This window comes from Cupressus sempervirens, chromosome 9 (assembly GCF_028749045.1).
Source record: "Cupressus sempervirens isolate cs-2001-9-10 chromosome 9, ASM2874904v1, whole genome shotgun sequence".
In the NCBI taxonomy this organism is placed as follows: domain Eukaryota; kingdom Viridiplantae; phylum Streptophyta; class Pinopsida; order Cupressales; family Cupressaceae; genus Cupressus; species Cupressus sempervirens.
In genome coordinates, this window is record NC_143126.1 from 694,494,718 (window position 1) to 694,508,485 (window position 13,768).

A 13,768-nucleotide genomic window follows, 5' to 3' on the forward strand; every position below is an offset into this window, starting at 1 on the left:
AGCCGAAGTGCCATTCATCTTGCAAAGAATTATGTTATTCATTCAAGGACAAAGCACATACAACTCAGGTACCATTTTATAAGGGCTATTTTGGAGGATGGCCAATTGCGACTTGAAAAGATTCACACAAGTGAAAATTCTACAGACGTGTTCACAAAGGCAGCCCCCAAGGAGAAGTTGGTTTCTTGCTCAGCTTCTATTGGGCTTCTTGATTGGGAATAGTGGAGGTAATACACATCAAAGTCTTTTATCCAGTGGGAGTTGCACATACTACATTGTCGTCTGGTTTCAGTCTCCAAGTGGAAGATTGTTTTGGTGTGGAGCCTGATCAGTCTCCAAGTGAGAGATTGTTGATATTGTGGCAACTGATCATATTGTGAGTGTTGATGTTGTGCTTTTTTGGAAAAAAAAACCGACAACATTGTAAAACCCTAAAATGGTCGATTTTACAGGTTACCTTAAAACATCATTATAAGTTGCTAAGATGCATAATCCATTGGAATGTTGGTGTATGTTTTTTCCAGCTAATAGAAAGGTTGAACGCTGTGTAGGTGGATGTAGCCCAAGTTTTGGGGTGAACCACATTTAATGTGTTATTTGTGTTCTTTTGTTTTCTTTTGTTTCTGCATATAACTGTTTATTCTTATATTGTTTTGGATCTGTCAAACCCTAAAACTTATATAGTGAATTATGTTATGTTGAGACAACATGTTTTGATGAGAATCTATGTAATGGATTTATCATTGACATTTTTGGTTGCAGCTATGTGTCTCTGTCATGCTAAAGATTTATCTCTTGCTAAGAGATGGTGTTGAAGATTGTAGTTGCGATATAGATATTTATCTCTAATTTTGCTATTGGAAAAATACCTCTTTATTGTGTCAACAATAATGTCACATGAAAAGATGCGTCATGTGAAGAGTAATGCATTTGGAAACATGAAGAGTCTTGTATTTGGAAATTGAAGAGAGACCTTCGAGTGGAATATTAAGTCTCTCATTTCAGTTTATATATGTTGTTGATTAGTGTAATGTGATATGGTATCAAATGGAAAGTACATATATATATATATATATATATATAGAGAGAGAGAGAGAGAGAGAGAGAGAGAGGCATTGATATTTATAACAAATATTGTTTGTTGATTTCAGCATTTATCAAATAGTATAAGGGCTAATTTATTTGTATTGCTATTTAATCTTTAAACAGTGAGTACCCTCTCTTAAAAACTGAATTTTGAGATCTCATAATCGTAGGGAAAATGACAAGGGTGAAATTTTGAAAACCTTTTCTTTTTGTCAGATTAGCAAAGCCTATTTACAATGAAAAATCATGATGCTTTGCACAAGCCTTGTTTAGTGTCATTAATATACATCGAAAACCTCAAATAGTACAGAACAATTCAGGCAATGGAATAACCAAATTCGTAAGTTTCGTTGTCAAAAAATAAATGCCCCATGAATTAAGCAGCATGCTTCCCAAGCAATCTTTCTCCCCAGTTAAAACTTGGAAAAGGCATATTGAAATTCACTAAAACAACCAATGTTTCTTCTTCGGCACCCTATATGGAACTTCTGTTGAAATGATAAACAAGCAGAACTGTCAGCATTAAAAATATGCCTAATCCGAAAACAAAAGATGAAGCTTAAATGTTTACAACATGTAATGGCATTAGGAAGGCCTTCTGCAAGGGTAGCACAGAAAAAGACAAATTGAGCTTACAAAATTGTGACTGCATTCGACTCAGAAGCACATTCACTTTTTACATCACCCAAATTAATTTGACAAGGCATTCAAATCCAATGCGCAATCAGGTCAAAGAAATTTATTTAATAATACTTCATCCAAAGCATAACTTACCTCCAGCTTCATATAGAGAATTGTAATGTACTTCAGACCAGAAGCTCAGCCAAACTTCTGTGTACATATCAAAGCACCTTGTAAATTTTAGTATAATAGCGAAGTAACACTGAACACTATAAAATAGCAATGAGAAGCATGCTAACAACACAGACAAACTCTTTTTGGATAATTGTAATTAACATGGAATAATGTGAAAGCTACCTTCAATGTGAAATAAATCTGTTGTGTAACTTACTATGTTAAAATCCTTCCTTCCAAATGTACGAAACATTTCTCAATGTAAAAACAATCAGATATGTGCCAATAAAGCTACTGAACATTCTTTGCCAACCTTTCAATGGAATTGTTTGTTCCACAGATCATCAAGGTTCTAACAAAAAATCCAAAGGTCTAATGCATGAAAGCTATTGTTTACATGTTTTATTGCTTAGCAAGGTCAAACTGCACAGATTGCTTAGAGAGAATATTAGACATGGCATTGTAATTTCTTATCACCTGTTCCAGGCTCATACTTTTTTGCATTGCTCACAGGGTGTCATCAATCTTATCGTAGTATATTCTAGCTGCCATTTGCTGATACATGTAGCTTGACCAATATGATGATGGCCACAAAGTTTCTCCAAACATCCTGATCAATTATGCCCATGCTGAAATCATACTAAACCCCTTTGCATGTATTAAAAGGATCTCTGCATAGTTATTTGTGTTCAATCCTTTGTTCTAATTAAAATTCAACAGTCTTACCCATTCTATCCAGAATTAATGACTTTCTTTGAGCAACATCTTCATACAGTCCTATTATAACTCTATTGTTTTTGTCTTAAATACCGATACTTGCCTGGAATGAATGGATTACTGAAGCAGATGCGTGCGGAAGCCAGGAGGTGGACAGGTGCCCTGTGGATGCCACCAGGATGCCACTCACAGGCACCCAGATGCGCACAGATGCCTGTTTCAGGCATCCGGACGCATCCGAGTGCCTGTGAGTGGCATCCAGGTGGCACCCACAGGGCAACCAGGAGCTTCCGTCAGCATCCACACAGAAATAGTAACTTTTGAAACTGGCATTAGATTGTGGTCTGCATTAGAAGAAATATGTGTTTCTGTTGTGTCATTTATTTTGTCCTAGCCTTCTTACGAAAATTAATGATAGGTGACAAATGCTGAATCATTTGCTTTAGTTGTTTGATCAAAATCACAATTAACAGAAAGTGCAAAGCTGGCTATCCATTAACAGCCATCGTTACAATTGGCTAGGCCCTCTACCTTACCAATACTATGAATAGATTTGGACTTTTTGTTTCTGACGAGCTTCTTTTCAGGGATCTCCAACTACATGCTGAGCTTTATATATTAATAATATTTTGGTGCATACGGATTTTCCTTGAGGTATTTTTTATTTTGTAGTTTGGAGTCTAAAACTTGAGTGAATTTCATTGTGAATATTTGTGCCTGTGAAGTTTTAGTTTGAAGTTTGAACTACTTAATTGACATATGAAATATCATGAATCTTGATCAATGGTGAAGTATCACATGATACTCTCAAATGATGTATATTTGTATATTTCTTAGCTTCTAAGATCTTGTATTTATAAGTTTCTTAAATTCTTTGCATATATATTAATATTATACATGCACGCACGCACGCACGCACACGTTTCCAAACGCATCTGTACCCAAAAAAGAAAAATCTCGCATCCTATATCCGCTTCCCACCTCCGCTCCTGGATCTGCATCCGAATTGGTAAATTAGGTTTTTGTATAAAGATATATTATGTTTATAATGAAGATACAATCCATTTATGCAATTGACAACAACCAGGGAACTTCCCATGGTAACCAAACCATTATACGTACTTAAGTACGACCTTGTTTGGCTAAAACATGATATACTGATTCGAGTTATGTTTTCTATCTTTGCTTTCTTTTGCTATGACACCATGTGATTTTAAAAAATCCATACCATATTTTTTGTGAAAAAATGTTAGGTCATGATGAAGTCATGACTTAACTTTGGTAAGTGTGTGATAATGATAAACATATAATGCATATAAGCATGAAAGCCTTATTGGACACCAATAACAACAGAAGCTTTATAGGGAGATGGCCACAATAATAGCTTATTTGAAGGTTTCGATAATAGCTGAATATGCCAAGAAAACATTTGTTATAGACATTTTGGAAGGAAAGCTAGAAGATGACAGGTACAAAGCAGTGGTTGAGCTCATTCAATGTAAGGATTGGGCATATCTTGTATTGGAATCATAGTGAAGGAGAAAATTTTGAGGGCATGCCATGACACAACTTATAAGTCATCCAAGGTACTACAAGACATACAAACAGGTAAGGGAACGTTTTTCATGGAAGGGACTAAAAGTAATGTTCTAAAGCAAGTTAGGGAGTGTTTTGCTTGTCAACACAACAAAGCAAAGCATATATTTCCAGCTGGTTTGTTGCAGCCTCTGCCCATTCCAAGCCAGAAATAGGACAGCATCGCCATGGATTTGATCACGGAAATCCCAAGGGTTTAAAGTAAATATTGTATCTATGTGGTTAATGATAGATCACTAAATATGCTCATTTTCATGCTATATCTTCAGTATAGAGGGCTCCACAAGTGGATGATTTGTTTTTTAAACAGATTATTAGAATTCATGGACTGCTAAGGAATATGGTAAGTGACAAGGACAACAAATTTATCAGTTTGTTTTAAAAAGAACTCTTTCCATGACAGTTGCAAAGTTGACCCCAAGCACTAGCTACCACCCACAAACTAAAAGGCAAATGGAAATTGTGACCAACGGGATAGAAGGATATTGAGGAACTATATTACAAGGCAACAAATAGTTTGGGTTAAGTGGTTTTACCTTGGCAGTTATTTCTACACTTCTGCTGACCACATCTATGATTTTAGCTCCTGTATTTTCCTTTTCCTGAGCTCAATTGTGTAAAACTTCTTACACAATTGAACCCCAAATGTAAGAAAATACATTGACCTTGATTTGTGGAAATCCGTAAGAATATTACCAAAATGAAATGAAAAAAATCCAAGAGAGTTTGATATGAATATAATTACCATAAACCAATGAGAGCTTTCCAAGTATCAACACAAAAGGAGATAGAGAGATTTTGAAAGGAGAAAGCAAAAAAAACCCCTTGTGAATTAAATGAATGAGGCAAATGCCTAGAGAGAGAGAGAAGCTCATTACAAGCACTACATAGTGAGTGAGTGTTATAGAATGAGAGAGGAGCATCTCTTATATAGAGATGAGAAAGAGGAGTTATTTAGTAACTCCCATGTGAATGATTGCCATATTCATAAGTGTGTGCCTAACATGTGTCATAATCCTCTTAAGGAGGAATAAACTATTTTCCTTAATAAAGAAATTACAAAAATGAGTTGACCTCACACATGGACAAGAGGACAAGTAAATGACATGTCCTCACATGTGGACTAGAGGACAAAATACATGAGGGATACCTTGGTTTATCCCAAATTAAATAAATACAACCAAGGAAAGATTACTAATTCTAACAAAATCTGATAGTGTTGATAGGGTGTGACAGTCTATAACCCCTTTCAATGCACTATATTATTATGATGTTATTTCATTCATGGATTTGATTCTTTCATCCTGGATCTACAGATTTGGTTCAACAAAACCAAGATATTGTAAATGTGCTCAAAGATAATCTATAGTAGTCCCAAAACTAGCAAAAGATGTATGCTGATTGCCACCGAATAGAGAGGGTTTTGAGGGGAGAAACATGGCTTTCTTGGGGCTGCAACCCTATATACAATCTGCCCTCAAAAGAAATGGTGCAGAAATCTTAAGCCACAACTTTACAGGCCTTACAAGATCATAAGGAGGATCATGAGGTTACGTATGAGCTAAAACTAACAGAGAACGTTAAGATTCATAACATTTTCAAAGTCATGCCTTGAGAATGCCCTTCGATAGCAGGTTATTCCTTCATTGGAGCTGCCCCTAATTGATGATGAAGGGAAACTGGTCTTGGAGCCCAATGCTATCATCAAAATGAGGGAAGAAAAGCTATGGAACAAAGTCATTCTAGAGTATTTGGTGAAATGGACGAATCTTCCATTAATTTGAGAAGGGGTGTAGATTTTTTAATTGCTTGGAGGACTATCATATCCCTTGCTTCCTGAGTCCAACATGTAGCACTTTATTTGTAAAAGTGTTTTTCTAGGATACCCATTCATCTGCCTGAGCAATGGATTCAGAAGCTGATGCGGATGGATTCCGGATGCATCCAGATGCCCTGCGGAGGCTTCCCAAAAGCCAGCCATAGGCTTCCGAATGCGTAAACGCAAACTACGGCAACTTGTATTATAGTGGCCTGGATTTCGCTGTCGGCTGGGTGGGAAGCGCTGGTGACATTGTCAAATTTGTCGAACATATCGACGGACTTCAGCATCTGGCAGTTTTGTGGGAGTATGCGGTGTACACCATGCTAAATGTGGCAATGCCTGAAAAGAAGTCTCTGAAAGGGGATGTTCCGTTCAACCACTCGAGGGGACTCTTTGTGTTTGTCAATGTAGATGACATTGGCAAGATTTGAAGCTTTCAGCACAAGGGAGCGGCCACGGGGGCTCATTCCTTTTTCATGTGATTGACGGAGGAGAATATAACATGAGCATATGTGCTCAACACTTGGCCTTTGCAAGAAGATTTTGTGTATATCGCAGCTGCTAATATCAGCAAGGTCGCCAGGGGAATCAAGATTTGGCCTGATTATGACTTGACAGTCGTCTAACTTCATATGTATTTAAATAATTAATGCCATTGTTGTTCTATTGCGGGTATTTATTTAGAGAAAATTAGAAAGTAAAACTAAATTAGTTCCTCAGACTTTCACATTCTATGCCGTTTAAGGTGAACCCTCGGCTGGTTTGTCTAAATAAGGGGATAACAATCTAGGCATGTATTATATATATATATATGCACTTCCTCCCACATCCGCATCCAAAAAAGAAAAAAAATTCCCGCATCCCATATCCGCTTCCGGAATCCACTTCAAAATCTGCACCCAAATCGGTAACTTAGATGTTTTTAAATACTAAGTTTGTACATGTGATAATTAATAACCATTAAATATTAAAGAAACACTTTTAAATTAGAATTTTAAATGCTAAAGTGGGTGCCCAAAATAAAATTTCAACTCAGGTGCCTAGCTGGGCTGTGCACTTATTTGCTTTTGGAGGTTCCTGAAGGCAGGCTAGAATCTGGAAAATATTTAACCATTTTGTCGCACTTTCAGGATGCAAACGCCATCAGGTGATAAGGGGCCTGAAGTTTGCCACGTAGCAATCCTGGGAGGTCTAAAATAAAGATCTGCCAGAGTCAAGGGCTTGTCACTGGATGGCATAGGAGACTTGTGCAGCTAGATTTGCAAGACAAAGTTGACTTAGAAATTAAGAGTACTTGCCAATTTCCAACAAGAAACTAATTTACAACTCAGAATTGAACTCAGATCATCATCCTGCATAAAGGATGCAAATTAGAGAAGCAACTGATCAAGGATTGCATGCCTCAATCCCTCATTTTGGAGCGCAGCTCTCCTTCCACTGGAGCAATTGTATCATTGTGCATCTAGTTTTACCTTCTAGGAGTCCAGCAGGGTGAAACCCTTAGGAAATCACAACTGAATTGGGTAGAATATTGTCAGCATTCCTCAAAGCTGTGCCAACAGCAATATATTATGTACTTCCATGCTCGGATTTTAATGCATTTTGAGACTGTTAATTATTGCCTATTTGCAAAAGTGTATGATAACCAAGTTCTCTTTCTACATCTTTGTGAATGGTGAAATTATAAATTAGGTTTATAACACTAACAGTTAGGTTGCAGACCTATGGTTTTAATTTATCAGGTTAGATTTTATTGAGAAAACAAAAGTAAAACCCTATGGATCATATCATAGATGCTATTGTTACTGAGTTAATGATGTTGTTTCACTTGGAACCGTAAATCTGTCACTGGTTATTCAGTTGTAAACCCTATATGTGCCCACATAATATGGTCCAATTGACAACTTCACCCCATGAGCTAAATAGGGCTCATTCAAGATGTTCCAATTGTTTTGGACCAAAATTGGTTACACTAATAATGTGCCAGCGATGTGTTGATCAACAAAACAGTAGCATCTTAAATTTCACAACAAAAGTGAATTATGGCTTGAAAATACAAATATTTATATCTTTCTAGAAAACAAATACTGCAAGACAACCAGAAACTAATAATTAAAAAGAAACTCCCTATAGAAAAAAGAAATCTTATGCCAATGAATGAAATGACAATGGGACTGATTTGTACATGAATAGAAAAGCATTAGGTTAAAGGAAAAACCCTTGAAGCTGAAAACTTGACTAAGAATGTAACCGATAAACTAAAGGCCGAAAAATGAATTGGACCTATAGAAAAGGTTGGTAAAGCCTAGTCATAATAGAGAAAAAAATATAAAAGCCATTCAAGGAGACAAACCCTTGACAGAAACAAAGAGCCAATGAATACAAATCTGAAGGCTAAGGTTGGAAACCAACATTGCCACTTGTACTGAAAACTCAAGTTGGAAACAAAACCAAGGACATCTTCAGGCAGCACAACTGCTGGACCAATCCACAATGCTGTAATTTCATATGAAGGGGAACAGGTTGAACATGAAATTATAATTGATTGATATTCAGTGTTAAACAAAGGGGAGAAATATTCCTTAAATAAGCAATTAGAAGATCTTTCCATGAAGGAAATGATTGAGAACTAAAGACGGAATAGAAAGTTACTAAACTAATTAAACAACTTAAAGAACAGAAAGTAACTAAAAACTGACTTGAAAGAAAGTTGCTTACATGCCCATCATAGTAAATCTAACAATATTACTTTAATGGGACATTTCTAGCAAGCAGATAGTTCCTCTAGAACCTCTCCAAATAGCCAACTAATTCCTACCTAATTTAGCGATTCTCCAATTATAGCATGAGCAACATGCTCGCAATATGTAAAAATTCAAAATACATGAAGTAAAGCTAAGTTGCTGGTACAGGTACTAGTTCAAACATTGGGTATGCAGCTATGCTGTACAGAAATTTTTTTCCCTAGGTATGTGTGTGTGTGTGTATGTATATGTATATGTATATGTATATGTCTATGTATATGTATATGTCTATATATAAACAAATAATAGAGGCCATGTCAAGCTTGTGTAAGCCTCTGGCCAGTCTTGTAGGTTGGTTCGAATATGCATCTCCACACAAAAGGAAAGCTACTCGCTGTGAAAAAAACCAGTAGCATAAACCTTGACTAAATCCTTATGTTGCATACATGACATCAAAGTGAGCTCTCTTGCAAACCATCCCTCTCATTTGGACAATTCTTCGGGGCTGATGCCAGGTTGTATTACCTTTATCAACAACTTGTCTTGTACCTGCAAAGTATGATGAAAATCATAATACTTTTAGATTTTTTTTAAATCCTGTTGAGAGCACCGATAGGATGGCCAGGACATGTCCCTGCTGCCCTCAGTACTTTAACCAGATCCCAGTCCTGAACCCAGGCCCCTTGTCCTGCAATAGCGCCCAAGCCCCAAGAACCCAGCAAACTAGAAGAGAAGTCAATAAACCAGAACTCCACCAAATAGTTCACAGTGGTGTTTGGTTTGCAGTTTAGGAATTTATAGTTCACTTTTTCACATTGTTTACAGGTGTTACTTTTCAAATTGGACTCAAAGTCTGTGTCTTCTGTTATATTTTCTTAAATTAACACATCTGGGCTTTTTGCTACTTTCTCCATATTCCTCAAAAAGAATTAATAATCTTCATAAATGAATTTACAGAATAAAAAAACTAATTGTGCAGCTTTGGCCAGAACTCCACGCATGTTTTGGTTCACTAATCTAAACAAACCTCTATTAAATTATTTCAAAGTTGACTCTATGAGGGATACTTATCATAATTCTGAAAGCCTTCCAGAAACCTCACCTCTTATTGGAGTCTGTTGCTGTGGAATGATCTCAATGAAGCAAGTGTCTCTAAATGAAGTAAGAAGACATATTTTAGCTCCAAACTGCACAGAAAAAATAACCTCTGTGATCAACAACGTTACTCAGGCATACAATCTGCCAATCATAGAAGAAAATAAACACTATAGATGTCGTAAATACAGAGGAATAGAAGTCTTCTTCAATTTACTATAAGTTGATTAATATGAGCATGAACTCTTGTTTGGCATATGAACATCAAAAAGTAATTAATAAATGCCGTGGAAAGGAACAACAATACCAACTTCATCCATATGTATATATGAAAGCTAAAAAGTCAAGACACCAAATTCCAGACAATCAACTCATCTCCATAGGAAATTTTCAAAAGCAAATGTGTCTTAATACTTTTTGTGCAAGAAAACCTCCACCTTGTGGTGGCTAACTCTTCCATTTACAAAGTGCTTTCAGAATATGGTCTAATCTTCAGTTGTATATTATATCTTTTCTTATTTGTGCAATTAGCCTTAAGGATTTCTGTCATTTCATAACTTCAATTTAGATTCTGCACAAACTCTTTTTCTCTAATTTTTTTCTCCCAACAATGATCACAGAGTGTGATCCAAAACAGTGATATTGTAAATTGGTACAAAGCTAAATCCAAACATTTGTTCACATCACTATTGTGGACTGTACGAGCCTAATGATCCCTAACCTTATCACTCACTCCCTTCTTAAAGAAATCAAAATAGTCCACACAACCAGAACCCTGCTTTGTCTACTGAATTTATTGTATTCCTATGAACATGCCAAAAGCTTATATAACTCCAGTTTGCATCATTGTGCCATTTTTCTAAAGATAAACATGACCTTTTTACTAGTACTAATTTGTACTGACCCTTCTCCAGTGATTGGGTTAGCATCAAAGTAACTAGCAATCAATCAATTAGGATCTTCACTCAATGGTTTAGGCTAAAATTAATTTAGAGATAACTGGAAAAAGCAATCCATTTGGCAGTTAAAATTCTGATTTACCCTCAATATTGGCATTAAGACTAATCATGTCATGGAAGAATGTAGTAAAGTTGGTCTCAATAAAGCTAGCCAAACTGTTTCTATTAAACAATGTTATGGGGGCACCAATTCTAAGATCCTTTAGTCCCTTGATAATAGAGACAAGGGGTCATTCACTAGTTATTGGAAGAACAAACCCTTGATAGAGAAATTGATGGTTTGAGTAAGGGATTTTGTTTCATTGTGTGAGGTATCAAGCAAACAGGTGAAGAATTTCTGACCAAGGTATAAGCTGAGTTGACCACTGGCTTAATCTACTTTTCTAATTGTAAGATTTAGAAGAGGATGGTGGAATTAATGGAAAGTAAAATACTGTGATTGCCCCATGCATACCTCACATCAGAGAACCTCACTAGTTTTGGTGAGGTGCGTACTTTTTGGTTACCCAATAGGGCTGATACAACAATTATGCTGCCTTAATCTTTTGATGTGATCTTTTTTTAATGGAATTGATATGCATGATCTGGTTGACTTCAATTCTGAAGGAGGCTTTCTGGTTTCAGAAATCCTGCTTCCTGCAGATTCTATGGCTGTTCCTTTTGTTAAATTCCTAATGTATAGTTCCATACACATGTAATATAGTATTTTACCATACCAATACAAATGTTATGACATCCCAATATAGAAACAAAATTAAATCTGGTTGTAGGAAGATACACAAGATTTGTTTATTCCTCAGATTGTTCATGATGTTGAATCTAGAGGTACAATATATAAGCAATACATAGATTTATATAAAAAAATAATCCTTGATGAACTTTCACAAGGGATCTCTCTTACGCCAAATTGTTGTCTTGACTGTGACCTAAAAATTAACTTTGTTAGTACCTTATGATTTTGGATAGCTGGCAGGATATAATTGTTGAAGGTCTCTTTGCAAAACATTCTCTTTTAATTCTGATGATTAAAAGCAGATGTGTCTGCTTACTTAAGTCACCAGTCAAAGAACAAGTTTGAAACTCGAACTTAAAATGGAAACACCTACGGCATGTACAACAGTACAATTAATTGTCTAAAAAGTAAAACTAGCTATCTTATGACCCAATGTTCAACATAGCACACAAAATTAAAAACTAATGCATCACTTATATATCAAGTTTCTTTCCAATAATTGACTTTTGACAGTCTGATTAGGGCTTTGGAGTCAAGGTTAGCATATGCAATGAAAAACCAACAGTGCATTGGATAGATTCACATTTTACATGCATTTGTTTGGTACAACGGATATGATTACAGCTATACAGATCCACTCTACATGTCAAGAAAACTTCAATGCCAAAATCACAAAACCTTCTATCTAGCAAGCTCACATGCAATTTTTAAAATTTAAAACAGAACAATTAGTAATAAGTTGCACGAAACCAAAGCTCTAAGAAAATCTATTCTCAAGATCTACCCCAATGCACTTTCTTTTGTTATTGCTCTGGATGCATAATTTTCTCCTGATTTTACAGGGAGGGTAACAAAGATCAAAAAAAAAAAAAAAGATCCCAATCCAAATCTTTTAACTTGCGGGGAATGAAAAAATTAATTGTATTCAGAGATCAAGACAGTTCTCATGGACTTCACATGTCCTGCCTTATCCTTGATAAACTTTAAAAATAGTTACATATTCAAGTTAGGAAATGGTCTCCAAGATGTATTGTGCATTCAAAGAGAAAGGTTTAAGTTTCAATGTCTAAATACAAAGTTAAGATGATTGGTAACTTTGAATCCAGCTCAATCAAAAAAAAGTCACAGTTAAATAAATCAAAAGAGATGACCACTAAATATTTAAAAAATGAATACCGACAAAAGAAAGGCAAAATACAGAAATTACATGTTCTCATAAGGCATTCAGTAAACTTATGCCCTATCATGTTTAATCATAGGATACTAAATAATACCCTTACTTTTATTTTTACCTCTCAATTGTTAATACCACCTTTTGATACTCATTTCTATCAAACACACACCAAATAATCGCCATACCTATATGTTGGAAACATTTTTTACATCCCTTTTCCATTTCTACCTCATAACTTGGAAGTTGGAGCACATCATTTACAATAATTTTACATTCAGTAGTTAATAATAAATACATCAAAAAGAACTAAATAAATATTTCATAAGAGGAATATCATTTCATGTAAAGTCATGATAGGCTTGATGAACACCCATAGAAAAATTCTATTAATTGTTTTGCATGCATATTATATTAACATTCCAAAAAATGGCATGCAAAATAAATTGGATTCTAATTTCATGTTAGTGTACATCTCAATTTTATGAATATAAGAGAAAATCTAAACTTATACAGCCTTACTAAAACTTGAGAGATATCTAAACCCTGAATTACCTAACACTTAATATTTGTGGTCACATCTTTTTATGGATGTATTGTCTTATTATATCTGTTTAAGTTTTATCACCTCTTTGATTCTTCGTGTACTCTTAAACACAAAAATAACCAAAACAGTTAAGCTGATAAAGTTCCTCATCCACACAAATTTTCTATCATAAATTCTATTGTTTGGCTTTCCACAAAATACTCTAGACCTTTGACCACAAGAAAATACATTTTTTAAAAAAACTTTATATTCACCCATTCGACCACCCAAAATGATATTAAAATAAATTAAATTAACCTCATCAACCCTAATGCTTTAATTTTTTGGTTTAGATCTCTTTATCTTAAAACTTACTTTACCGAGTGTGCTATCACAAGGCCTAGATGTGGGTTATGATGTGCACAGACAAGGATACTAGTGCGTGGTGCACATGAGTACAAGTGCTTTTGCACCTTGTGGGTGTGCAAGGATGCGCATCTCAATCCACACACAAGGAGAAAAAG

At 35.4% G+C, this 13,768-nt stretch overlaps 1 protein-coding gene across 1 annotated transcript in view; it reads right to left on the bottom strand.

Annotated features, from left to right (window-relative positions):
• Positions 1-1,276: 1,276 nt before the first annotated feature.
• The window catches only part of LOC149540622 (Cysteine proteinases superfamily protein), a 55,379-nt gene continuing 42,887 nt past the window's right edge, over positions 1,277-13,768 (bottom strand). The window contains exons 8-10 of the mRNA XM_089801712.1: positions 9,863-9,947; positions 1,861-1,917; positions 1,277-1,574 (exon numbers count right to left, since the gene is read on the bottom strand). Of these exons, the coding sequence (XP_089657838.1) occupies positions 1,531-1,574; positions 1,861-1,917; positions 9,863-9,947 (186 nt within the window). The 3' untranslated portion in view covers positions 1,277-1,530. The remainder of the gene's footprint in view (positions 1,575-1,860; positions 1,918-9,862; positions 9,948-13,768) is intronic.